The following is a 27,472-nucleotide window of genomic DNA, read 5'->3' on the forward strand; positions in this document are numbered from 1 at the left end:
AGCCAAACATTGGATTTACAATCAAATAATAAGGGTCTGAAATCAGAAGGTTTTGCAACATTGCATTGTTTTCCTTTTCCCTCTAATACAAAATGCAAGAAGAAACTTTGCTGGGGACAACAAAATAGATAGACTGTATTCACCTCTTGCTGGCAGAGAGCTGCTGTCAGGACAGAAGTTCTTTCCTACCCGAGGGTTGATGGGAGAGCCTGGCACCATGTGGCCATTGCTCATAGGTGGGGCTAGGAGGCTATGACTTTGACTAATGCCAGCTGGCAGATAGCCTGACATGTCAGATGCAAACATTGAGTTGGGCTTGGCAGCTTGGTGCAACATAGAGTCAGTCTGGCCTATATTAAGATGGGGAGGACACCCACCTAAAGGGAAATTACTGAACGAGCTCAAGGAACTTTGTTCTTTCTGCAGGTCAGAGGCATTGGGGGGCATGAAGTTCTCCATATAGGACTTGAGGCTGGGTTGGTGCAGTGAGGGTGGCTGAGGGGAAGTCTGTTGCTTCATCAGGGAGGGATCGAGATGGCGAGGAGTCTGGATCATTTGCTGGGACGGACCCAAACCACGACCCTACACAATCACAAATGGTAAAATTACATAAACGAGCCAAAAGAGAAAGAAACAAACACACAAATTGGTCCAAGAGATCACAAACCTGCTGTTCCTGTTGCTGGCGGCTGTTAACAGGCATGGCCCTCTGATTTTGAGCTTTTTGCTGCAAAAGGAGACGCTGGCACAAAAAAAATGGGTATTTATTTATGGGTATACATTTTTTTTTTATTATATGTATCGCTAGGAACATGGTAACTTATCAGTTAAATATCTTCTAGGCTGTTACTTCCAGTGGGATCAATACCTGTAACTGATTAATCTGAGAAAGCTGAGACAGTTGGTTGAGTTGAGACAGCTGGTTCAGCATAGCCACCTGCTGTGGGCCAAACAGAGGGTTCAGACCTCCATTATTGGGAGAGTACTTCAACAGGGGTGGAGGAACCTGCAAAGAGAGATTGTACACATTTGTTATGAAAATAAAAGACATACATATTTTAATGGTTTATTCTGGTTTACAAAATTACATTTATTCTGTCTTTTTTATTTATTTAATTGAAAATAATTTCTCAATAAAATATAAATAATATTTTTTCCTCAAATCGTGCAGATCTTCAAATCAAGATCAAAAAGATCTTCATTTGTGTTGAAGACGAACGAAATTCTTACGGGTTTGGAAGGACATGAGGGTGAGTAATTAATGACATAATTTTCATTTTTGGGTAAACCCTTTAATCTTAAAGTTAACTGAGCTTTAGAAACCCAATTAGAGTTACCTGAGAGGGAAGTAGTGGAGGAGGCACTTGGTTGCGTAGACTGGGCTGAGCGGAGTTCATAGGTTGTGCTGGAGGCTGCTGGGCGTTCCGGCCTTGTGCTGCTGCATTACCGACACTGTACATGTTTACATTCTGTGGAGAAACACAAACAACCCACATGTAAATAATGAGCATTCAGCAGTCCAGTGCATTCACAGCTTCAGCACACAGGCATCTTCCTAACAGAGGCAGAGTTTGGATGGTGAGGCCCTGGCAAGTTGCATTGGCTTTGTTGTGCATTATTCGTAAGGGAAAAACAGATATTCTGCATGGAAGTGATCTGTGAGTTTGGAACTCATCTGCTACAGAGCTATTACATACGGGCAGTGAAAGCTGAAGCACAATCACAGGCCAAGCCGAGAGAGAAGCAGGACGCAGAGAACAACAGCAGTTGGTCAAAGAACATAAAGAACACCAGGCCACCAGAGAAAGACACATTAACAGCCACAGAAAAGAGGTGTCAGAAAGGTGTCATTTCCTTCTGGAAATTTGGCCTTTCCGATGGGGCCCCAAGATGACTTAAAATGATTTAAAAAAAGAAAATCAAGATTAAAATTAAGCACAAAAAAAAATATATATATATTTTTTAATTTTAATAAAAAAATATATTTTAATTTAATTCACTCCCTTAAATGTCTCCCCCACCCTCGAAGCTCTTAACTTCAGGAATAGTTTAATTTGAACTAAACATCAATTTTACATCATAGGGTCTTTACGTTGCATTTCTTTCCCATAGAGGGTGCTAAAGTAACCAACAAGCAAAAGTAACAGTCACTGTGTGAAGTGCTACAAGAATTGTTACAAGATACTAGGAAATAACTGACCTTATCCATATAGGGATTACGGTCTATGGGAGAGTCTTTGTGGATCTGGTGACGTGAAGCAGGATTTTTTCCGTACTCTCCCATATTAAGAACATGCTTGTCAACATCAATGCGCTTGTCTGTCATTCCTGCAGAATATGAGAGGAATTGATAGATTTTACAATATCATGTTAGTATTCATGGACTGCAACAAACATCGCTCAATATCAGCACTGGAAGAACATGTGAATGTGACCTACCTCCAGACATATCCATCTTATTGCTCTTCATGGAATCTTCAGCAGAATCCCTCTGTAAAAAGACAGAAGCGTAAGCATGCTAACTAATGAGTTTGTTTCACAAAGGATTTGTGGTCACCTAATATTTAAAATAATCAGGTTTCACTGGAAATTGTAGCAATCAGACTAATAATCCTTACAGGGTACATGTTGTTGAACTGTTTCACAAACGGATTCATCCATGGAGAATCATCTTGCTTGTTGGGTCCTTTGTTCAGCTAAGGAAATAAGCAACCAAAATGTACACAATTTTGTCACTAAGTCCTTGCAATAAAACAGTATATTCAGTGAATGATATTTTAAGTAGTTCTGCCAGGCTAAATCAGGTCTGAATTATTACCTTTGGAGGCATCTTCTTGTAGGACCAGTTTCCAGTTTGGTTCATTTCCAGTGATGAATTGTTGTTCCACATGCCTATCTTTACTTGCTCTTCCTCCTCCAAGTTGGAGTGCCCTGCCATAGAATTCTCCTCTCCATACCAGTCTTGCATAGGTTTGGATCCTAAAAAGACAAAAACGGTATCAAACGAAAAATAAAAGGGTGATTATATGTTCAGTGATTAAAAATAAAATCACTGAACAGTTATATTTAAATGAATTTTATTTCACCCTGATATTTACATTGGGGAAAAACAAACAATGGGTTTAAAATAAATAAAAGAAAGTTCTTTGCCTTAATTGGAGATGTGACATACCAGACTTGTGCTGTGACTGCTGTCCTACAGCAGCATTGCCCCAGCTACTGCCTCCTGAGTTTTCCCTCCCTGGCCCTTCCCAGCTGGAACCTGTATCAACAGGCTTTCCCCAAGCAGACGTGCCATTGTCCACAGTGACAGGTGAAGCAGCATGCTCACCCCAGGTAGAGGACTCCATTTTTTGTGGCCCACCATACGTCTCTCCCCACCCTGTGAGCAGACAGCAAAAAACATGATCAAAAGACCAGTACACAAAATAATACTATTTTTATAGTATAGTATTTTTTTTACAAACAAATTAAATCGTCAGAGCAAACAAGAATCAAAAGTGTGAATTATTAGCTACATGGCAAATGACTATGCAACTCATTTGCATCTAAACATGAAATATTTAACATACTTAAAACAAGGAAAGGTTATTGTTAAAAAATAATAAAAAATAATACCAAGGACAACGCAATTAATATGTACAAATAAACTCCAAAGTGGCATTGGACAGCACCTGCAAACTTTCCGATGGCCTAAATCCGACCCTTGCATAAACATGCTTATGTAAGCTTTGTTTACTCTGAAGTCCTTCAAATGGATCAGCTTACATTTAACCACTAAGGTTTTTGCACTTTCACCATCCAGCATATGCCCTGAATACTTCCTTCAAAAATAGCCCTGTTCATGTGTGCCCTCCTGCTCAAGTTGCTGCCTTATGACTGCACCATCGGTCAGAATGTAACCCAAGCCTATTTTTCCCTGAGCACAGCTCATATACAGCCAATATCAAATGAATTGGGAACACTATTTGAACCTATCCCTTTACAGTTCCCATTTAGCAAATAACAAAAATGAAAAAGCTGCACTTATACAATGTACATCAATTTCAATGTACTGCATGAATACATTTATATATAGACATGCACACAAACAGTCAATCATAAGTTCAGAACTTGTCAGTGCAGGAGGTATTAAAGGAAAGGGGTGGGTGGAAAAAGCACATCCAGAAAAATTCCAAAGGGATGAGTGCATGACTAAAGATAAATATAATGGGTGAGTAATAATTGCCAAGGCACTGCCAAAAAGGAAGACACCCACCTGTGCTGCAGTTCTTTTCCTTTGGAGCCATGGAGCTTTGGGCTTGTGGGGGCTGACAAACAGCCATGCCATCCTGCTCTCCAGCATTGTTCTTGTTCCACATATTTACGTTGGAGTTAAATTTGTTGGGATCTCCCCATGCTGAAGTACCATCATCAATATCCATTCTGCGCCTGATGGATTCAGGGGATGGCTCTTCCCATCCAGTGGATGATTCTTCTTTGGAGGCAGCAGGTATTGGGCCCCCCCGCCATCCTGTAGGCTTGTTCTGACTAGGGGCTCCAGTCTGAGAGGTGTTCCCACTCCTGAACGTTCCCATGCTGGAATCTTGGGACGTGCCCCATTCTGAAGAGTTGTTCGTTTTTGTGTTGTCGCCCCAAGCAGGGTTGGAGTGGCTTGGTTTGATTGGCTCGCCCCAGGTTTGGTTTTGATTGTTGGTCTTCGGTGGGTCTCCCCATCCTGTGGCTGGACCACTCTGGTCAGGAGTTTTAGTGTCTCCACTGCCTCCCCAGGTGTTGCTTGTCCCGCAGGGCCCAGGCTCACTCCAGCCCGATCCAGAGCGGTCGCTGTCGCTGTCCCTGTCCCAGCCACCTGAACCAGGCTTCTGGGTCTCTACCCAATGGTTTCCCTTTGGGCCTTCTCCACCCCATCCCTCTCCAGCAGAGCCCCAGCCTTGCTTTGCCTTCGGCGCATTACTCCAAGAGGACTTCTCATCCTTGGTGCTATTCCATGAAGAACCGCCTTTGTTCATTGTAACAGAAGGGGCATCCTCCCATCCATTTTGCCCAACTGGGGCTTTGGTAACTCCCCAGCCAGTTGAAGGTTTCGGTTCAGACCACCCAGACACTGAAGAATCGCTACTTTTGTTGGTGCTGGGTCCATCTCCCCACCCACCTGAGTTTGATCCCTGAGTGGGAGCAGTGCCCCAGCCTGTCTGTCCACATCCTGTCTTTTTATCGGAGCTTGAAACATCCCAGACAGTGTTCTGGCGGACTGGAGTTTGTCCCCATCCAGTGTTGGACAGCACCCTGGGGTCTACGTCAATTCTAGAGAGAGCTGCATTAACCATCCCCTGCGGATTTCCCCTCCTTCGGTTGCCACCACGCTGCCCGTCCCTCTCACTGCGACCTCCCGAGCTCTCTCCGCTACCTTCACTGCCTGTAGATTTGTTCCACGTGCTGCCTTGCAACGCTTGACCAGAGCTCCCTATACCAAGAGCATCATCCTCCAAAGACTTCCATCCATTAGTTCCCTTTCTGCTTCCATTCGTGCTATCATTGGAATGCTGACTGTTGCTGGGCAAAGTGTTCCACTCCCCGTTTGAGACCTTAGTGCCAGTGTTTGAAGAGGATGAGGAAGAGGAAGAAGAGGAGGAGGAGGCACTCCCCCAGGGGCGAGGGATCCCAGCTGGGCCCACACCATTACCTGCTCCCCAAGACATACTTTGTGAGGTACCGGGGGTTGAGTCCCAACCTCTTTCACGACCGCCCATCCCGTTATTATTATTATTCTTTAAAGCAGCACTCACAGAGGAGCTGTTGGCTCCAGACTGCATTAGAGTTGCATTCACAGTGTCGCCCACAGCTTGGCCTTTAGGGACGGGACATTTGTCTCCAGAGTAATTAGTGCTGGGCGTAATGCCCCATGCTGTACCGTAAGACCCACTGTTAATTCCCTCACTGTTGCCGTGTTGAGAAATGGAAGTGCCATTAGAGACTGGAGAAATAGGGAGCTGAGGGGAGCCCCCTGTACTCATAGGCCAAGCTCGGTGCCCTGGGGGCTGTTCATTCATCTGCATTGAACCTGTAGAGTTTGGTAAACTAGAGGTCATCGAGTTAGTAGTGTTATTTGGTCCATTAAATTCAGTGTTAAGGTTTTGAGGCTGCCCACTTGGAACCTTGTTTGTACCATTGACTTCAGCTTCGGACAGCTGCAGGCATCCCCAGGAGTTGATACTCTGCATGCTGGGTGTTTGACCTATGGTGCTTTGTTGAGTGTTGGTGCCACCATTTCCGTTCCCCACCGACCCGTGGGGATTGGGCCCAGTGCTCTGAAGAACGGGCCAGGCACCATGGTTGGCATTTGGGTTCAAAGTGCTTGGATTTATACCTATATTGGTTGAGGAAACTTGGGTACCCCATGCATTTATTTTGCCATGGCTGCTTTCTGCCAGCTTGCCACTGGGGCCATCTCCGGAGCCTTGACATGTGCTTAGCATTGAGCCGTTGGATACACCCCAAGGCCCCTTAACACTCCCATTACCCACATTATTGCTGCCATTTGCAACCATGAAATGAGAACATTGTCTATTGCCATTGTTGTCACCCCCAGTGCTCCCAGACGGCATCATACTAAGATTTTTTTCCGACCCAGAGCTGGAGGCAGAGTCAGCATCCATACATTCAGAGGCTAACTCTGGATCACTACCAGTGATAGAGGGCCAGGGTCCCTTATCTACAATTACTTTTCCCCAGTTGCTGTTTGAGTCGCTGCAAGGTGAGCCTGAGCTCCATGGTGAACTTTCATACTGAGGTTCCAGACCAGCATGTTCCAAACCTGTGAACGCAAATAAAAAGGTCAGTCATTTCAGATGGCAAACAGAGAAAAAAATTTGGACACAGTCAGTATTTGTTTAGTAAAGACTTAAGAATGTGGTGACTTAAAATATAAGGTTCCTTCCAAAAAATATTTGTTGGAACATTTTAGACATTCAGAAAGACATTAATTTAGACATTCAGCACATTTAGTTCCACAGACTCCATGCAATGAAATATCCCTATACTTTTATTAACTGAGTTATTAACTGTAATACACCCACGTGTAAATAAAACAACCTAAAACACAAGCCAAATGGCGTATATAAATGTGTTGGTTACAAACATTTGGTTACAAATTACAAATTGTTTTGTACAATGGCTAACTGCCCATAGTCCTTGTCTCTGTCCTGCTGAGAGGTGTCTCACTCAAGCCAGACTGAAACAGTAGTAGAGCTGCCACCATTTTGTAGCCGCAGCATGATCATGCTGCAAGCCAGGATGGAAGAGAAGGGAAAGACAGACGACTGCAAGCAGCAACACTAAGTGTGAAGTGTCTCTGCAAGTTTGCTAATTTTGCTTTGATGCGGTAAGCGTGGTGGCACTAAATTCTAACAATAACACAACTGCTGTGTTCGTTGAAATATGCATTTTCTGGTAGCCTGCTCTTGCTTTCATATTTTTCTGCAAGATGGCTGCCAAGCTTCTTTGAGCACTGTTCTCTTGCCAAGTCTGAGATCCTTCTCCCCGGCTGTGTTAACAACAGATATGGGAAGACAAAGCAGCACAGACAGTCTCATTGCTGGTCTCAAGTAAACTGTTTGTTTAAGAGTGACTCAGTAAAATATGAGATTCTGCTGAAGGTCACTGGAGGTAAAGGAAAATTACAGTTATATTACATTTCAATCTCATATTTCATCTCTCCAGGGGAGACAAAAAGAGACCTCAACTAAGGAGAGACTTGTAGTCTACAAGTTAACGGGATAGAACAATGGAAATTCCGCTATCATTCACTCACCCTATTAAAGGCCTTTCATTTACTGACCTCATCTTTCCAAACCTATATGACTTCTTCTGTTGAACACATAAGGATATATATATATATATAAAAAAGAAGTCATTCAGGTTCAGAACCACAAGGTCAGTAAATTACAGCCTTTAATTTTTTTGGAGGAACTGTACCTTTAATGGGAGACATACTGTGTCATGGACAGAGTGTACAATCTCTGACAATGCAAGACTGAATTAAGAAAAGTTAGCACTTTGAAACAGTTGGCAGCACCATTAGTCTGGTCTTATATAACAGGAAAAACACAGATTTGGCAGGAAACAGGGAAAGTCAGTATACCTATGCCAAGACATTATAATAATTCTTACAAGAAGCTCTAGAGTAAATGGCTAAATTTAGAGAGAATCAAAGCTAATCATGAAAAACACTTAAGCATGCACCACAGAGATATTGACAACAACTTGCAATCTACCTAAACACAAACTGATGGACAGGTCTTCAGATGACTTTTGGACTTAACACACTAAACAAAAATGGTAAACAACAGCACATGGTGAGAAAAAGAAATAGTGAGCCACCTGTTTGGTTTGGGGAGTGGCTGACAGAATCCCGAATGGGAGCCATGCCTACAAAAAAAACAGAGCAACACAGTCAGGAAAAATAACTAAATGAAGCTGCAAAATAGGTCACACCAATAAAAAGGCCACACGCTAAGACCATTTAACAAATAACAGTCCTTCCAGAAAAAGTTTTTTTGTGATTGTTGCGGGCAAAAATCCTTGATTATGCGGCACGTTTTCTTTAAAAATGCTATGTAATATGCGGGATATTTATGCGATTTTATGCGATGAAATTGCGGGAACTTGATGAAAGAGGAAAAAAAGTGATTCCCCCAACACCCTGTTCACACAAGGCTACTACCTTAATGTAAAGAGTCATTTCTTATTACTTCCTATGATAAGCAAGTATACTACATCACAGAAAGTGCAGGGAATATCTTCTCATCTTGTTTTATTTCAGACATGAAACATTATAAACACATGGCTCAAACTTACAAAACATTGATGAGTCAAACAAGTTCTGTAACTTTACAAAAGGAATATGCTACAACTTCTGTAAAAATGAATAAAATATAATAAAAAATGCAAAGTGCAATCTCTTACTGTAACGTAAATGTACATACTATTAATATACTTACAACTGTAATAACGTCACTTCATAACGTTCCCATGGCAACAGGGGGAAATGGCTGCTCGTGTGATGTAAACGCAACATTTTTCAACTTTCTGCTAAGATATATGTGACTTTTTTGCAACGAAAATGCGGGGATTATGAAATTATGCAAGCCCCGCGTATTTTGGGCGCGGAAATCGGCAATTTATGCGGTGAAAGTGCGGCGTATTTGAAAAAATGCGGGCCCCGCATAAATATGCGGACTTTGGCTGATTATGCACTGAATTATGCGATCGCATAATCGCGTTTTTCTGGAGGGACTGAAATAATATTGCTTATTTCTACAGCTATGACCAACAATTCCAATTCATCACTGCTACTTTTACAGGTAACTCCATTAGCATGACTACTGAACTGGACTTTAAATTAGTGCTTGACTAATATGTTTTTTTCAGTATGAGATGCACATGCCAATATATACTAGCACAGATATTTTTACACAATACTTGCATTACAAAAAACAACAAAACACTTATTGTTAACAACACTTAAACTAATTATTTTGTTGTTTAGACACTTTAGACAATGCTTACAATATTAGCCAATTTATCAACATGACTACTAAAATACCAAAGAAACAAAAAAACAACAACAGTACTTTATGAACACTTGGGGTGGGAATCTTTTGGTACCTCACTATTCCAATTCATATCGACTATTGAGGTCATGATTAGATTAAAAATCAATGGTCAATTTTGAATATACATAGATCTGATTCTAAATGACTGTTTTGTGTTACTTATCCTATTTGACTGTGGTAGATAGGACTTGAAGAAAAAAAACCCACTGAATTAAATGTGAACCTTTTTCTTCCCATTTTAATCAACTCAACATTATTAAGCTGATTGCAATCATTACACACATGACTGGCAGTCTTCTGTAATAAAGCAAGGCAGACAATTTTATTTTAATTTTGATATTAAAAATAGGAACGAAGCAGCAAATTACAACAACAGGACAAATACAATATAAAAAAATACAAATTAAATGAAGTTTTTCAGGTACAGTAGCCTAGGTTTTTATTAACTTGTAGTAATAAATACTACACAAATAAAACACTGTAGTCTTCATGTATGAATTCAGTGAATGTTATATAAAAATTCATATATTAAAGATACAAAAGTGATTCAGTCAAAAGTGGGGAGTGTTTTTTTTTTTATTAACATTAATGAAACGGACGGCAACGTTTATGGGACTGCTGTCCCTTTAAGAATGAATGAACAGATCTAATATACTGTTACACATCACGATTTTCTCCTAACTGTGTTAGGACATAACAGACTGTGCTTATGTGAATACTCCACCTGATGTGCATTTTGACATAATTGTGTGTGCATTCGACCATGCAAGCACAATAAGCTGTGAATGACAAGTCAATTCGGGATCGCATGCATCTAAGAGGCAGCATCTGTGCTCACGCTTTGCCTGTGTCCGTCAGTGCGAGCATAACATTGAGTTCTACTTCACCGGCTTATTGTGATTAACAACACTAACGTGCCAATAACTTTTAGTACTGTGAAGTGTAATACTTTAGAAAATGATATTTGAAATTTGTGAATCGGTAGAAGATAGAATCGCGATACATATGTGAATCGATTTTCCCCCCACCCCTAATGAACACACACATATCTGTCCTTGTAAATTTGAAAAGCCTCCGTCTATCACCAAATGGCTAACTTTAAACATATACATCATAGCTCTCAGTGTACCTGGCTGATCCGTAATTAACAAGGTCATTTTGTGGACTAGTACCTGAAAGGTGACTTTGGGCGCAGTGTAGGACAGACCTCTCAGTTGTAAGCTCCCCTGGCTGGCTAGAGTTGAGCTGCACTTGAGTTCCCAGGGTGGCAGCGAGGACCGTGAGGGATTGCCCACACTTCAACAGCTATTTCTGTTTGTGCTGACAGAGATGCGGCGGAACTTCACGGAGCGGGTACCGAGGCAGGGCTTGGGGCTGGCCGCTGGCTGGGGCCCTCTTGGCATTGCTGATGGCGCAGGTTACAGTGGAGGTGCTGCTGTTCTAATTGGCAGACTGAGGCTGGCTGAAACTGGACTTGATATGTTCTGGCACTGAAATCAAAACAATAACAGGTATCAAAAAACTGTAAACCTCAATATTTCCATCCTACACAACTCTGCACAATTTAAAGCTAATCAACAAATATCTATTTCAGCCTAATAATGATGCCTAAGAGTTTTTCTTTATGGAATTTTTCCTGACCTACAGACATAAAAACCACCCCTAAAGTAAAACAAAGAATAATAAAAACTAGGGCTGGGCAATTTGACCAAAATCTCATATCCCAATAACGATATATATCACAATATAGTACCTTTTCTGTAAATTCAATCAATTAATAGTTTATATATATTTACTTTTGTTTAGTATATATATAAACTGAAAGTATAATTGATTGAGATAGATAGATAGATAGATAAGAGTACATATTAAGTATTTACTCAAATGTACTCATTCATATGTGATTATTCCCTTTATTTAGAACTTCTGGGCAAATGTTTGATTAAGAATGTTCTTTCTCTTTGAGTGAGAATGTACATTGTACTTTCACGTTTAAAATGTAGCAGCAATCAGGGCTCCAAATCTGTTCAATTAACGAAAATAAACAAACAAAATTGACAAACAGCCAGAAACGGAAACAAAATCAAAACAGACACACTTATTTGAAATGGCCATTAACCGGTTATTATCGTTCTGTTAAATATTTTAATTTGGCAGTCAACCAATCACGAATTCAAATAGTACAGACTGTGCAAATGTGATATTGACGCATAGCCAATATCAACGTGAGTGAAATGCCTGCGCTCAGCTGTCAAGTCATCATAGGTAAGTCGCAATGGCAATGCGCTGGCGTTAGTTTTCCCAAGGATATACTGTATGTCACCAAATGTCAAACAATTAGGCCTACATTTCAGTGAAAATGAATAGCAGGTAGCCTAAAATGCAACGTTGTTTTTTTTAAACCAGCGAAAATTCCAGGATAGTGTAGAACATTGACTACGTTTACATGCAGCCAATAACCCGTTCAAAACCGGGATATTAGCAATAACCCGGTCGCGCATGGCCATGTAAACACCGGCAAAAACCCGGATATGCTCATATCCCGGTTTTTAAAAACCCGGATATGATCCCTGGGGTACACCTTTTCTAACCCGAATATTTGGTCATGTAAACGCGTATCGGCATATCCCCATCAAAAGGAACATTGATTTGTGTTCTGCGCATATTCTATTCGCAAGGAATCTTGGTATTTTGAGTAGAGACGGCGCATACAAAAACCCACGTGCAGTATACCGGAAGTAAACCAGAAGTAGAGGTAAACATGGCGAGACGCAGCACAGCACCAGACTTTTGGAGCGAGGAGGAAAGCGCAAACAAAGGCGATCGCTATCTGCCCCGAACTATTCATTATCCGCGTGCTGCTGCTGTTGTTGTTGTCTCTGGATACAGGAAGAATCGGAAATGACGCATATCGCGTCTTAATGTTGTCCTTACGTCCAGACGCTAACCGTGCGTCGCCGTTTACATCGGGATATTGCTAATTGATTACAAATTCCATATATACAGGAGTAACTCTCTCTGCTCACGCATGTAAACGGGTTATTCCGAATGTTTCAGAAACCCAAATAGTGACCTTAACCCGACCATAACCCAAATTTTAACAGCTTGTAAACGTAGTCATTGATTCACACAACGTCACATCACGCACTAAAAGCGCTTCTGTGAATGGAGGAAACAGAATAAAACTAAATATATAAAACTAATATATAGGCTTATACGCAAAGTATAAGCTATTCGCTTTAATTACAGATTAACAAAACAAAAGGACAATTTTGCTGATCTTGGTTCATGCAACGGGGTCTAAAGTTGACGGAAAGGAAACCCGAGACGGCAGAAAAACGGCATCGTGCTTGTTTTCTGTATTTTACAAAAGCTTTACAGTTTTGAATCATGTTTTGCTTCTATCCATACGACCATAAATTGCGGAGTAACAGGTTCCTCAGAAGGACAAAAAAATCCTGTGATCGCGCCATCCTGCTCGGAGCCACCCGGTTCTGTCTCCCCGCCATGTTATTCACATTTCTGCCTGCATCCCCATGGTTGGCGTGTAAGATTGCAGTCATCCAAATGATGAAAAAGTTGTCGTAAACTATAGTTTATATCGTGGTGTCGCAAAAAAACATTGAGCATAATATTAAACAATAGACTTTTTATATCGTCCATACGATATATATCGTCATATCACACAGCCCTAATAAAAACTATGGAAACCTTACAAAAAATAAATAAATAAATACTGCACCTCGTTAGAAACTGATCTCATTTAAAACACTTTGAAGGCCAATAATCTGAATAAAACAGTATTCGAGAGATTACGTTGTTTATATGGTTTGCTTATAGAACATATAGAGGAGATTCATGGGTACCACGTTAAGTCCACTATGTTAATTATGCCTCCTCTACATTGGCTGAATAATTGAGGAAAATTTTGGAAACAAACTCAAAACTGTTAATGTTGCTAACGTAGTATAGTTTTGCTGCTACCGTCATACAAATAGTTCAGTTGTTGTCAGTCAAGCAGTTCATAAATACAACCTTGCACAATTGTCAGACACTGCAACAGATAGTGGGTTGTAAAATGCAGTAAAAACTCAATACTTAATCTCCATAAGAGTCATAGTCCATGTAAGTTGTGACTTAAATGTTTACAACTCACTAAAACAATATTTTCATTGAGACATTTCCAGGATTTATTACATTATTATTTTCACTATCAACCATCAGCCGATTGTTTAAAAACAGCCGATGATCAGGGCCAATTATATCCTGTCAATCAAAAGGGGACAGAAAAACATGTCATACTGCAACTCATACTGTGTGAGAAGAAAATATCTAGTGCTGAAATTAGGGCTGTATTGAAGTTAACAACTATAATGCATTAACAGTTAAAAATAGCGACGTTAAAGCAGGCTCTATTTTACCAGGGCTGGTAGGTCCATGGGTTTTCCTTACGCCAAACGTTAGGCCTAATTGTAGTGTGCCTCCCATCTAATGATCGCGTCAAATTCAAAACAATACATGGTGTTTTGATGCACTTAAATGTGACATGACAGATCGCTGTAGCTCCTCAGTTCAAGTTCTTCTTCATCTTCTCAGTTCTCGTGCATGCGTCGTGGCGCTCTCGTGAACTCGTGAATAAAGTCGTTATTTTTGCGCCCAAATAGTATTCTTGTCGCTTGATAAACTTAAGGTTGAGCTACTGTAGTCACTTGGACTATTTTAACGCTGTTTTTACTAACTTTTCTAGATCGGCAGAATGAAATTGCCTAGCAGCCTATGAAGGAGTGACACAGCTCTCAGGTTTCATCAGAAATATCTTCATTTGTGTTCTGAAGATGAACGAAAGTCTTACAGGGTTGGAACAACATGAGAGAATTTTCATTTTTGGGTGAACTAACGCTTTAACTTTGCATTTACTTTAGGGAAGTTTTCCGATGTCCAAGACGTTAGTTAGCTATAAAGAGATTTACTGTTAATTATACATGTATGTTTTAATTAATTTGACATGAAGACAAGCGTTTATGAACACATATAACTATATATAACTAAGTTGTTTGCAAACATTTCAGTTTTCATTTAAGTGTAATAAAAAAAAGAAAAAAAAAAAAGCAGTTGAATAGTTTGGGCTATGTTGTTCTTTTTAACCTCTAATATTATAGTAATGTACCAAATGAGAGGGTTCCCTGTATGGTTTACAAAATTAGTAGAAACCAAACTATCAAACAAAAATCAGTATCGGCAGATATCATTCTGAAAAATCTGCAGTCAGTATCAGTGGAGAAATTTAGTATTGGTGCATCTATATTTATGACAAAGCTTCCCTGCAATTGATGGAATTTTCCGGCAATTCATGGTTTCACTGTTTTATGGTAGGGGCGCTATTACGCATCTCTGAAATAGTACAGAATTTTTCAGATCCAAAAACAAGCAAAGCAGCAGCAGAAACAAGCGATAGAAGCATTGCTTACACACATGTAGTGGTGGACAATATGACCAAAATCTTGTATCTTGATATGAATCATTTCACGATAACATTATACATCACAATATATAGTTATTTTTGCTTTAAATAAAGTTATGATATAAATTTACAAATCACCAGTTTCAAAATCACAAACTAATAATAGCCTAACTAGCAAGTAAAAAACAACAATTGCATATTGAAGACTAGTAAACAGTCAGAGACAAAATAGGAACAAGGAAAATAAAAATAAAAATCTGAAAAATAAAAAACTACAATAGAACAAAGACAAATAAAATAGACCTCCCTGAAAAAACTAAGCACTAGAAATAAAAAAAAACTATAGTAGAACAAAAGCAGGTTTATTAGGCTGCTCTCACTTTAAAAGCAAATGCAATGATCTATTATACTAATGCACATACGCTTTCTTTCTCAACCATTTACATTCACCACAAGACATTAACAACTGTGTTTATAAGGACACTCGCAAAGGCAGGCATTTTGACATAAGTGAGTGTATTTGACTGTTCAAGCGCAGTAAGGTGTTCCCACTAAGAACTCTAGGTGCTAAGTTCAGCACTCACATGCTGTATTCTACCGGTTAATTGTGTCTACAGGTATATCACCCACCCCACACACGTAAGCTAATGCGATCATCAAACATTAAACCGCATATAGATCAAAACTGCCTAACTTAAACAAATGTAATGTCAAACCCACAAAGAGTTGTAGTGCCACAAAACCCACAAACTGTGCATGCTTTGGTGATGAACAATCTACTTTCATCGTTATGAATCCGATACAGATCCAAAAATCTCTTTAAAATAACTGAATATTCCTTTACACACCAAAATTTAAATCCCTCCTTAAATGCCTGTCATATAGGGACCAATTTTTTCCCTCAGAAGTAAGCACAATTAACATCCACTTTCAATTCTGTAATAATTCACATTACATGTAAAATGGGGACTGCAAAGTACAAGCAAAGACAACACAGTCCCTACTGACAGTAAACACGCAGTAAAATTACTTTCCAATATTACAGTGTCCCCTGTAAGTGTCTTGAACATTCAATACTGACTATATTTAATATCTTTTCAAAACTGAAATTCAATTACAGATTTGCTATATCCACTTAACGCACTGGTACAGTATCATATGCCAATACCATGATACTGAACGATTACTATACAGTGTTTCCCATACACTGATTTATTTGTATCGGCCCCCAACAACATCAACATAGATAAAATAGATTTTAGTGCCTCTCATTCATTAACTAGATTGTTGCGGCCCAAAAATATTTTTAAACTTCTCATAATAACATAAAAGCTATTTAAAGGAGCTGTATGTAAGAAATGTATTTCGATTAATTATAAACTGGCCCTGATATGTCACTAGATATTAAGAAATCATGTTCATTTCAAATACTTATATCACTGACAACAGTAGACCGGCCAGGATATTTTCATTTAAAAAGTGAAGTTGCAGCCCTCAACTGATGTTGTTGATGTCATGTTGTGTTTTGGCCTGATGCGCTGTGCAAAAAGAAGTGTGCACATTCAGTTCAGTGAATGAATGCAGTGAACTCCATCTGTGCATGTGCTGAGTTTAGCGTGAATTTGGGAACGTAGTTACGCATTTTTTTCCACATTTGGATAACTGACGATTTACAGCATTTCACTAGATTTGTAATGAGAAGTGTTTGTAAACTTGCTTTCCACCAAAATAAAAGCTCAACTGCAGTTTCTGTTAAACTAAAAGCTCACGGGTTTATATCTTGTATGGATAGAAATTAAGACAAAACTAATTATGTAAGTTTCATTTATTTTTCAGCGCATTTGTTTAACAATATAGCTCATAATAGGAATAATATTATAACATTATTATTATTATTGTTATTAGTAATAGTAGTAGTAGTAGTAGTAGTAGTAGTAGTATGTAGTGTAATGTAGACTGACAATATCACAACGAAAAAGAGGTTCGAGTCTCCTTTAAAGTCCAGAAACAGACTTTTTCTTTGTTCAATTTGCACACTGAATATGGGTTGGAGATCTTAATTTTGAACTCTCGAAGTGCACCAGATTGATCAAGTTAACTTTAAAATGTACAAAATCTTCTTCCGGGGGACATGCCCCCGGGCCACCCTAAAGGGACCACGGTCCACCAACCAGTTACACAATATCCTATGGGAAACACTGCTATATTTGTGCGCCATCATATTTGGATGCTATTGCATTATTTCAAAGTATACAGTGCATGTCCTCAAAACATGGCATTACCATGATGCATTGGTACTTTATAAGTATCTAGTTTGTAAGAATAAAAATAAGCAATGCATTGATTTCATTTGTTCTATAACTTCTTTTCATGTATTCAGGTTTGAAAATGTACAGTTCTAAAGAGCAGACAGTCAATATATCTCTAACAAGGAGTTTAACAGTTTACCACCACAGCACATTCAGCTTCTTAACACTGTTAATGCAGTATTTTTATTCTTACAAACTAGATACTTATAAAGTACCAAAATGCATCATGGCAATGCCATGTTTTGAGGACATGTACCATTGTATGCTCAGCTACACTGTTTGCAATATCCAGCAGTGTGTCCATGGACATTGTTTTGGCTGTGGAATTTCCTCTTCAGGAATGATCTCACAGTGCAGCAATTCAGTTTCACATTAAAAAAGAACTAGATAAATGCTTTATAAAAAAAGAAAAAGAAACCGTCCCGACATTCCCAGAACATGTCAACCACAGTCTAGAATAGAGAGTTACCAATAAAAAGACTAGTATAATTACATTATTCCTCTCAAATCGAAAAAAGCCGTGAAGATTTTACAAATTCAACAATTTAACAATAAAAGGGAATAGAAGAACTCAAAATAAAAAGTAAAACATATTTGTAGCGTATTATAAAAGCTGAAACTCTACCTTCAAGTAATACAGGATTAGATAACAGCTTCCTTTTCCCCTCCTATCCAGGTTTACCAGAAGCCTTCAAACACATCCAGCTTTGTTTCTTCTCTTTGCATTTCATAAGAAAAAAAAAAAATGGAGGGGCATGGTGTCATTTTACTGCTCGAGTTGAAACTCCTGCCAGCTCCTCCTGCTGCCTGTAGTGGGGGCTCTGTGAGGGGGGAGCTCTTTGGGGGGCTTTCATTTTTTGAAGTCTACTCTATCTCTTGAAAGTTTTGTTTCTTAAGTGTGAAATAATACTGCAACCATACAACAGGTCTGTGTTTTTTTAGGGGCAACTTCCTGTTCAGACAGCTTTGACTCGCTTGTTGTGGAATGACAACCGTCAGGAAGTCAGGTGGTCATGTTGCAACAAGCAGACTACCATGCAGATCTGTTGCACTGCAACAACCGGTGCTGCATTCAATGGCAAGCCTGTATGACTACAAAATTAGAGAAAGAATGAATGCTTTCTGGTTTGATGCAGTATCGGAAGGCAACTTTCCAGGAACACTAAAAATACTAGTGCATTTATTTCTTCACCGCTGAAATGCAAAAATAACAATGTGCTTGTACAAATGTCAAAAGCGGAATCAAGTGGAGAAAAAATGTAATATAATAATAATAATAATAATAATAATAATAATAATACAAGTTTTCTCTTGAACACTCCCAAAAGAAGTTGCAGACATGATCAGGTCTGCCATTTGTCTTAAAATTACAAGTATGCATGAACAGGTCTTGACTTGAAACGCCTTTCCATATTTGGCGCCAGCTATGTCAGTAATCTATTACTATTAGAGCCAAAAAGACAAGGTACTATCTTTTAGTTGTCTGAAGTTTTGCTTTTGTCATTTTTAAGTGATTTTCCAGCCTCTATGACTTAATGCTTGCCATCTTTGTCAGTGGCGCTTCCTTGAAAGCAAACATATTGTGCATGGTCATTGCTAAGCAACAGCTAGGTGATTTAGTCAACACACTAAACCTTCGTCGCAAAACACAGACACTACAAATCATTTCTTGAAGGGTTTTCCATTGTCTGACCCTAAGATTTTGCTAAGAAAAAAAAAAAAAAGAGATCATGATAAACATTTGACTTTTTCATAGACTGAGATGTTCAAAATGAGAGGTGCAAGGAAAAACAGGAAGGTAGACTGGGACATGTTTTGAAATTTTAGATGAGCTGGTACTTATATGGATGAATAAGTCATGAAATATAATTGAAGTGCAAGTGAATGTTAATTAGCTAGTCAAAATAAAAAAGGAGCAAAATATTGTTTTCCACACAGCAAAGTAAACTTTATTGCCTAAGTATTACTCGGTATCATGAAGAAGACAAGGACATCTGGGCCAACAGATAAGTAAAAAGTCACCCGGGGTAACCAGGGAGGGGTGGGCACTGGAAACATGATTCTTGGATATTTGCCGTGCGAATCTCTGAGCAGCAGCGCTTCACCCAGATACCGAATGAAGTAGATGAAGACATCACAATACTTTAAGGTCTTTTCCCAAGCTCAAACTACTTTTTAAGAGGATTCCAAAAAAGCCATATTCCTACATAAAATTTCATCATTTCCAGACATTTAAATTTTTTACTTTCTATAAGCAAGACCACAGAAACACCTGCAAACTTTTCCCAAGGAGAGAATTTAGTTGCTGTTACCAGACTGAACCAAGCGTCAGTCACACCACTGGCCTTAAGCTACTGTGAGAGCGAAGACAAGGTCAAGAGATAAAGACCCGAGCTATCAGCCTTTCCACATCACTCAGTGGAAAAATGCTACACCCACTGACAAGTTTCTATGATGTGCCTCGGTCTGCATAAAAGGAAAAGTATGGTCACTTGTGATAAATGGCTTTGCTTCTCTTTTCCAATCAGAAATAAACAAACAGAGCAATATCATTAATGAATATGGCTTGATAGCTGATGCCGTGACAATGCATTGAGCTCAAAATAACTCCAATAAATGCTATTGGTAATATTTAGCCCCGTACACAGACAATAATTCTTACCTTTATACCAGCCCCTTCTTCCTTATCGTCATTCCAATGAGCTCTACACTTTTCTCCATCCACTCTCCATCCGTGTTTCGAATGATTTCCCTGAAAACAAAAGGATTAAATGGCAGATAAGACATGATAACGTGGCTTCATCTTTAGCAACTCTAACAGTTACCCACAGCTACATTTCCAAATAAATGATGCAGCAAGGCATTTAGTAAAAGGGAGAAAGCTTCTGGTAATCTCCTTAACGGATTACACTGGGAAATTACTCCTCTATAAACAGACAACTATCTCTGTGGGTCACACAAGCAAACCCTTTTTCGATGCACAAAGATTAGCTAATCTATGCAAGATGCACAATGTTTATGTAGTAAGTGAGATCAACGAGGTCATCAACTTGCTGTCAACATGCAGCATAGATTTACAATAATATAAATAATTATACACAATTAGCTTTTGCACAATTAACAGGACAAATTAGTGGCTTCTAATTATTTCATGGTATTAAATTAGTGTACTGGGTAGGGTTGCACCGGCCATTTGTAAGTTCGTTCTTAAATTGGAACGTAAAGTCCACACTAGAGGCTTTATATCTTTGAAACTAACTCTGTACATTATTCAGTTGCACCATTTGTTCTTAAGGCAGAACGTAGCTAGTAGGTCGTAAGCTTTCCGTAAACTAATGCGCAGCTGGATATGACGTTTACCCTCAATATTCCAAGCAGCCTATATATAAATAATGGTGCAATGCAAACATATTTAGTAGTGGGTAAGTTGTAGCTTAGTGGCCATTTAAGTCAAAACTAGGCTAAGTTGTAACTTAAGCACAGCTGGTGCAACCGAGCCCTGGTTCTCAGCACTAAATCTTGATAGGAATGGATGACATTGGTATCATACCAGTTTCCGGGTAATATTTAGTGATAACAGTGAGAAAAAATTAAAAATAAAAACTATTTTAAGACAACACCGGTAACACCAACTACCACAGCAAGCAGTCGAGTGTTTGAAATAACTGAGGTGATGTGGCTTCTTACCATAGAATGAGCCAGACAATATATTATTTCATAGTATTCTATACAGTGATAAAGACTATGACAATAATTAGCACTGCATTATAAATATACTTTATCATCATGAAAATACCTGAGAAGGCTTGAAGAACTCAGATTAACCATATATTGTCGAAGTCATGTTTAATCAAAGCGTTTCAACCTTCTGTTTATTCAGCTACAGCGATAGTATGATGTCAATAGGGATTCTGGAATGACGTGCGTTATCTACTTCTGCGGGGCATATTTGGAGTGTCTGCGTAAGAGCGGCTTTCAGACGGAGCAGCAGTTACTACTGATCACAGAGCCGTGCTTCACTGACAAGCTTCGAATAAAATAAAAAACAGTGTAGAGGGTGGGAAGAGGGGAGAAAACAACCCACTCATTATTCAGACACATGAATATTAAAACATGACTTCGGAGAAAAAAAAAAAAAGGTAAGGGTTAAAAATCGAACCCTATATAACAAACTGCCAAAACAAGGGAGAAGCGGAAGAACATTTAAACGGTCTAATAATAATATTTTCATTATGCTACATTTACGAGCACAACAGTCTCTGAACAAATGACGTGTCAGTTCAACTGAAAGAATAAAGGCATAGTTACTTTTTTTGTCCGTTGTTCTTTCAATTGTTGGTCTACATCATTGTCTACCTCATCGTTCACATCTCAAAAAATATGTTTTGGGGTTTCATGACCCTTCAAGTGAAACCAACATGTTGTATTCTGCTGGTTGAGACCTTTTCAATCATAAGTCTATCTGTTATGTACTATTATTTTACAGATCACATTTTTAGTTATTTTTTCACGCTATAAAAATAGAGCATTTGTAATATGTGAGCATAATCAAAAGCACTTGTTAAGTGATGGTCATATTCCCTATATTCACTGTAAAGTCAAGCTTCTAAGTTTTAAAATGACACCAATTTTGTGTTGGTTAAGCAAGTGGTTGTTAAGTAACATGATAACTTAGTAGCGCCCCGCTTTGGACTTGAGAGGTTAAGGTTAATGATTAATCGATTGTTAATTTGACACTTCAACTCAGTACGTGTATGACATGAAAGGTGAAAGCATGTAGCCTATTAGATGCCCAGTCTGCAGGAAGTGCCAATAAACAGCAAGTTCTTTTTGTATGTTTTTGTACGCCTGCCTACACTTGTATTTTGAGTCTGAAAGTAAATTAAAATAAATGTGACTGATAGATTCCTCCCGCCGAACCCTGTCCCCGCAATCATTCACAAAAAAAAAAAAAATCAGAAATATATAAAACAAATTATAAAACCACTCTTACTCTTTGTACAAAATTGAACCACATCCTCTCTCTATAGTTACATAGTGGTAAAGTGAGGAAAATAATGGATGGACACTTCCAACTGTAAGTCACAGATTAATCACTATCTTGGTACAAATTTGAACTACAGCACTGAAAAGCTGAGAAAGTCAACAAAAAAATGAATGAGTTGGTATAGCTCACATCAAGTGACAGCTAAGACGGACTGACACTCAAAGAGATAACAATTGTGACTTCAGCCTGGTAAGAAGAGCAGTTACCAACAGTAGGGGGTAGAGTTACACTGCCTCCTGTTTCAACATCCATCAAGCTCATAAAATAAGCCTACAGCATCACATAAATACGTGAGAGGGCCAAACAAGTATCTGATGGGAAAAGTAGAACACAGCCACTTCCAGCCACACAGCCCTGCCCCTCCCCCAACCTCTGCTCCTTAAAGTGTTTAACCAGATGGCCATCTCAACAACAGAATCCTCCCATACACAAACACAAAGACAGGGGCATCTGTTTATGAAGCGCCAACATAATAAGCCCAGCTAAAAGATGACCAGTCAAAATCCTACCAGCACATATAACTTTACCGCAAGACCTTAAATAAATAAATAAATAAATGCATCACGTAATTGTAACAAATTGTTGATATGAGTGGGGCTGCAAAATCAATCGAAACAGCGATATGGTGCAACAAAAATTTTAAACGGCAAAGGCTGCAATTTATTTAAATTAATTGCACTGCATGTTTCAGTGTGAAGCGCAGCATTTACACACGAGCAGCTCACAATCCATTGTTTTCAGTGTCTTGAGCGGCTCAGTTTGCAGTATTTGCTCCACACAAACTCATCTGCTCTTGAGTTTGGGCTGTTTATTGTGTGCATTTGTGAACACAACATGCACCAACCACCTTAACAAACGTCTAATGACAACCACTTATAAACCGGCTATTGTCAACTAGAGAAGCTTTAAAGTGTTAGTTCACCAAAAAAATTAAATTCTGTAATTTACTCACCCTCATGCCGATTCAAAGTAGGGGAGTACACGAATAGTCGATCTGTAATTATTAATCGAAAAATAAAATACTATTCGAATTTTACTACGTTGTTTTTCTGGCCGTAAATGCAGTGAATCCATGATAAATCCCAAGCACTAACTCAGTTATAATCAAATGCCCTGGGTGGCGCTGGGGAGCGTGTTAACAAGTTTGAAATTACTTGGATGAAAATGATCTTACTTTTCAATCAAATTAATGAATGAAACTGAGTTATCATAATATCACCACAACATTGAGAAATATGAAATCCAAACACCAGTAGAATGAGGAAAGACCGCTGTCCTTCACTGCATTCACGACTGCAGGAAAGCGCAGCGGTACCACGAGTGAGCCGAGATGACACTTATCATAGCAAAATGATTTTGAGACATATGCTTCCTTTAAGTTTTGTTGATGGAGACAGGTTTAAGAACAGAAAACCAGAGGTGGAAAGTAACTAATTACAAATACTTTCGTTACAGTACTTTTTTTTTTAATCGTTACGATTTTTTCTACTTTCTTTGTGAAACTTTAAATGGTGGTACTTTTACCTTTTACTTGAGTAGAATAAAAATAAAGTATTCAACTTCGCTAAACTTATTTTTCACCAAAAGTAAAGAGTACTTTGACAAAGGTGCCGACGGAGCAACAGGGCGAGCTGACATTTGACAGGCACTTTTCAAACTACTGCGGTGGAGGTGCAAAACCAATCAAAACGTCCAGTTCGGCTGGGGGGCGGGGTCTTCAAACCGAGCTTTGACATTCAATCACTGGCGCTCGTGTTTTGAATCAGTATCGCTAACATTTCAATATTTTAGTGAATGTAAGTGAGCTATGCTCATATTCTGATTTAAAATGTTAATTATGGCAACTCCTGAAATGGGTCATCCCATTGATAATACCAGAGCACTGAGCAGTTGAAGTAAATAAAAAACTCGGCTCATAACATGGACGTAGTTATTGCATCGACGGAGCAAGAACAATGTAAGTGTCTTAAAAACAAAAAGTTCAATTAAATTGTAAAGCTTTCCCTCTTTAACAATACAGTTAAACTAAATGTACGAAGCAAACTTTGTACAAAGCTGAAAAAACCTCAATAACAGTGAAATAAGATCGCATGATTTATCTGTTAATCAGATGCATGTAAAAGTATAGTTCGTTACTATAGCAACAGTGGGCTCCCAGCACATTTTCGGCAGAACGAAAAAAAAGAGCATTTCATTTAACATGTTAAACATATCCCACTTTTTCTTTTCTTTTTTGCACTTTTTTACTCATATTGTTGTAGGCCTACATCTCTCTCTTTTAACCTTCACTTAACCTTCTTTGCTTTCAATTATGAAATGATTCAAATGAAAACATTAAAATGATCTTACCTGGACTTACTTTTCAAAATTAGTAATAAACCAATTGCTCTTGACAACAGGGAAAGCTAGTATGTTTGCTTAGCATGCCGTCAAACACTACAATTTATGAGTTTAATATGTTTTATTCCAAAATCACAATACATGTCAGTCGTGTTTGAAACTACTTCTGTGGTTTCATGTTGCTGCTTAATACAGAGTGAGACTATATTATTTTATTAAATTCTATTATACAGGCTATGTTGATTAGCATTGCATTAAAGGGTTAGTTCACCCAAAAATGAAAATTATAACTAGGTGTACATGACATTTTTCTTTCAGACGAAAACATTTTAAACCCCAAAAAGTGCATCCATTCATGATAATAAAAAAAAACTCTCCACACGGCTCCAGTGGGTTAATAAAGGCCTTCGGAAGCGAAGCCATGGGGTTTCGTAAGAAAAATACCCATATTTTTAACTTTCAAATCTAAAATAACCAGCTTCCGCCAGACGACCGTACGCATACTACGCAAATTGACTTGCGCCACAAGAGTAACCCGTGACACGTGTAAGACGTAGGATGTAGGAGTATCGTACGCTTAGACGCCTCTCACGGTTTAAACAAATAGGGCTGTGCAACAAACTGAAGCTCCTCTTCTATTATATAAAAATCCACCGACATTTCTCTTCAAAATTGCTAATTCGCAGCCAGGGTTTTGTTTAGCTCTTTCCTCTGAACTTCCACGTTCATCATTACTAGGGATGGGTATCGTTAAGGTTTTAACGGTATTACTACTCTTACCGATACTCCTTATCGATCCGGTACTTTAACGGTATTCTTATCGGTTCTTTTTGTTATATTAAAAAAAGGGGAAAAAATTATTTAGAACATAATTAATATTGCTTTATATTTTGAAATGTAAAATAAATATCTATAGCAAAAGAAAAAGCAATGCTTTAACAAAACAAATAAAACATGTATGTTATGCAGAAGGGTGCTGGCTTTTGTGTTTTATATAGACAGACAGGACGCCAAAAACAAAGTACAAACACATGGTCAAACAAAAAAGTATACAATAAAACAAATATACAAATTATATACCCAGTGCTTTAATTTCAGTAATGTCCACTGAGATTACTGTTCAGGAGTAGGCTAATATGGGTTAAAAAGACATCTAATAAAGTCAGATGTAAATTAACACTGCACAGTTTATCATAGATAGATTAAAGCTTATATAATTCAAGAGCTGCGACTGATTTTCTCTTTGCCTTTTGTTGTTTGATTCACATTAATGGAGCAATCGTCAGCAGGATTATTAGACTGCTGCCTCTTTAAGACCAAATGCAGATCTAATCATTATTAAGCCTCATATTTTCTCCCAACTATTTACGCCGATTTAAGACATAAACTGTATTTAAGTGAATAAACTGTTTAAGTGAATCTCCAAGACGGCCATTTTGACATATTTGTGTATTTGATCATTTAGATGCGCACACGAAGCCCAAAATATACGCTACGTTGCTCGTTGCGGTGTGTTTCGGAGCGCGCGCCGCATTTTGGAACAGCGTCTTTTGCGTCAATTTTGGTACTTTTAATAGCCTTTTATTATCAAACGCGTCCCGCAGTTTAGCAACAGTATAGACTATATTTTACAACAATCACCGATTGTGCAGATTCTGACGTTACTTTTGGGTTTTAGGGAGAAATGACAGCGCATCGCTCTGTGAAGGGAAGGAAGTTGCGCTGGAGAGAATGTGGCTTTAGTTTTTAATGGTTACACCTCAAATATCTTCTTTTTTATAATCATTGGAAGCCAAAATCTAAATCTAAAATAAAATTAGTTTAATATCAAAGATCTAAAGTGTAACCTTTTGAATGTTCTGTCCTCATCGTCACTCATTAAGCAGGGCTGTTGTGTTGCGCGTGCCGTGGCTTTGCGTGAAAGATCGCTCTCTCTCTCTCTCACACACACACACACACACACACACACACACACACACACTCTCTCTTTAGCAAAAATGCATCACAGACAAATGGTTCAATATTATTATATATAGAAGTGGCTGGCGAGATTAAATTCGCAAGATAATAATTTCTTAATAGCAATAATAAATAGCACGTGTACTTTCATAATTTCTCCAGTACCGACAGCAGAACCGATAACGTCCGAGCTTAACGATCCAGCGGTCTTTCAAAATTCAGCACCGGGGCCCGTTTAATACCGGGTTTCGGTACCCATCCCTAATCATTACACTGTGCATCGGGTCAGGGGTTAGTCTTCCACCGTAAATCGATGCGTATGGCCGTCTGGTGGAAGCTACTGATTATAGTTTATAAAGTTTTAAGTATGAGTATTTTCCTTACACAAACACATGGCTTCACTTCAGAATGCCTTTAATAAGCCCCTGGAGTAAAAGTGGAGAACTTTTATCATGGATGGATGCACTTTTTTGGGCTTCAAATTTTCTCCAGCCATTATAAAGCTTGGAAGATTTATACATTTATAATTTTTTTTATATAACTGATTGTATTCGTCTGAAAGAAGAATGTCATATACATCTAGGATGACATGAGGATGAGTAAATCATGGGCTAATTTTCCTTTTGGGGTGAACTACCCCTTTAAAGACATACATCATTCTTATGAAAATACTTGAGATAGCTTGATGGACAGCATATTTTCGCTTTCATGTGTTTGTCTTCATGTTTCATCAGTCAAAAAG

The 27,472-nt window shown here is 38.6% G+C and overlaps 1 protein-coding gene across 4 annotated transcripts in view; it reads right to left on the bottom strand.

Moving 5' to 3' along the window:
- The window catches only part of LOC309503974 (trinucleotide repeat-containing gene 6A protein-like), a 42,516-nt gene that overhangs the window by 10,759 nt on the left and 4,285 nt on the right, over window positions 1–27,472 (bottom strand). For 2 of the 4 annotated variants that reach the window (XM_082176846.1, XM_082176847.1), the window contains exons 3-15: window positions 20,047–20,136; window positions 10,787–11,104; window positions 8,380–8,427; window positions 4,259–6,814; window positions 3,173–3,382; window positions 2,819–2,979; window positions 2,619–2,696; window positions 2,440–2,491; window positions 2,201–2,328; window positions 1,338–1,469; window positions 869–1,006; window positions 668–742; window positions 144–582 (exon numbers count right to left, since the gene is read on the bottom strand). In XM_082176846.1, coding sequence (XP_082032972.1) covers window positions 144–582; window positions 668–742; window positions 869–1,006; window positions 1,338–1,469; window positions 2,201–2,328; window positions 2,440–2,491; window positions 2,619–2,696; window positions 2,819–2,979; window positions 3,173–3,382; window positions 4,259–6,814; window positions 8,380–8,425 — 4,015 coding nt within the window. In that variant the 5' untranslated portion in view covers window positions 8,426–8,427; window positions 10,787–11,104; window positions 20,047–20,136. The other 2 variants (XM_082176849.1, XM_082176848.1) reach the window with 2 other exon arrangements.

The sequence above is a fragment of the Leuciscus leuciscus genome, assembly GCF_965113295.1.
Source record: "Leuciscus leuciscus genome assembly, chromosome: 1".
Classification (NCBI taxonomy): Eukaryota; Metazoa; Chordata; class Actinopteri; order Cypriniformes; family Leuciscidae; genus Leuciscus; species Leuciscus leuciscus.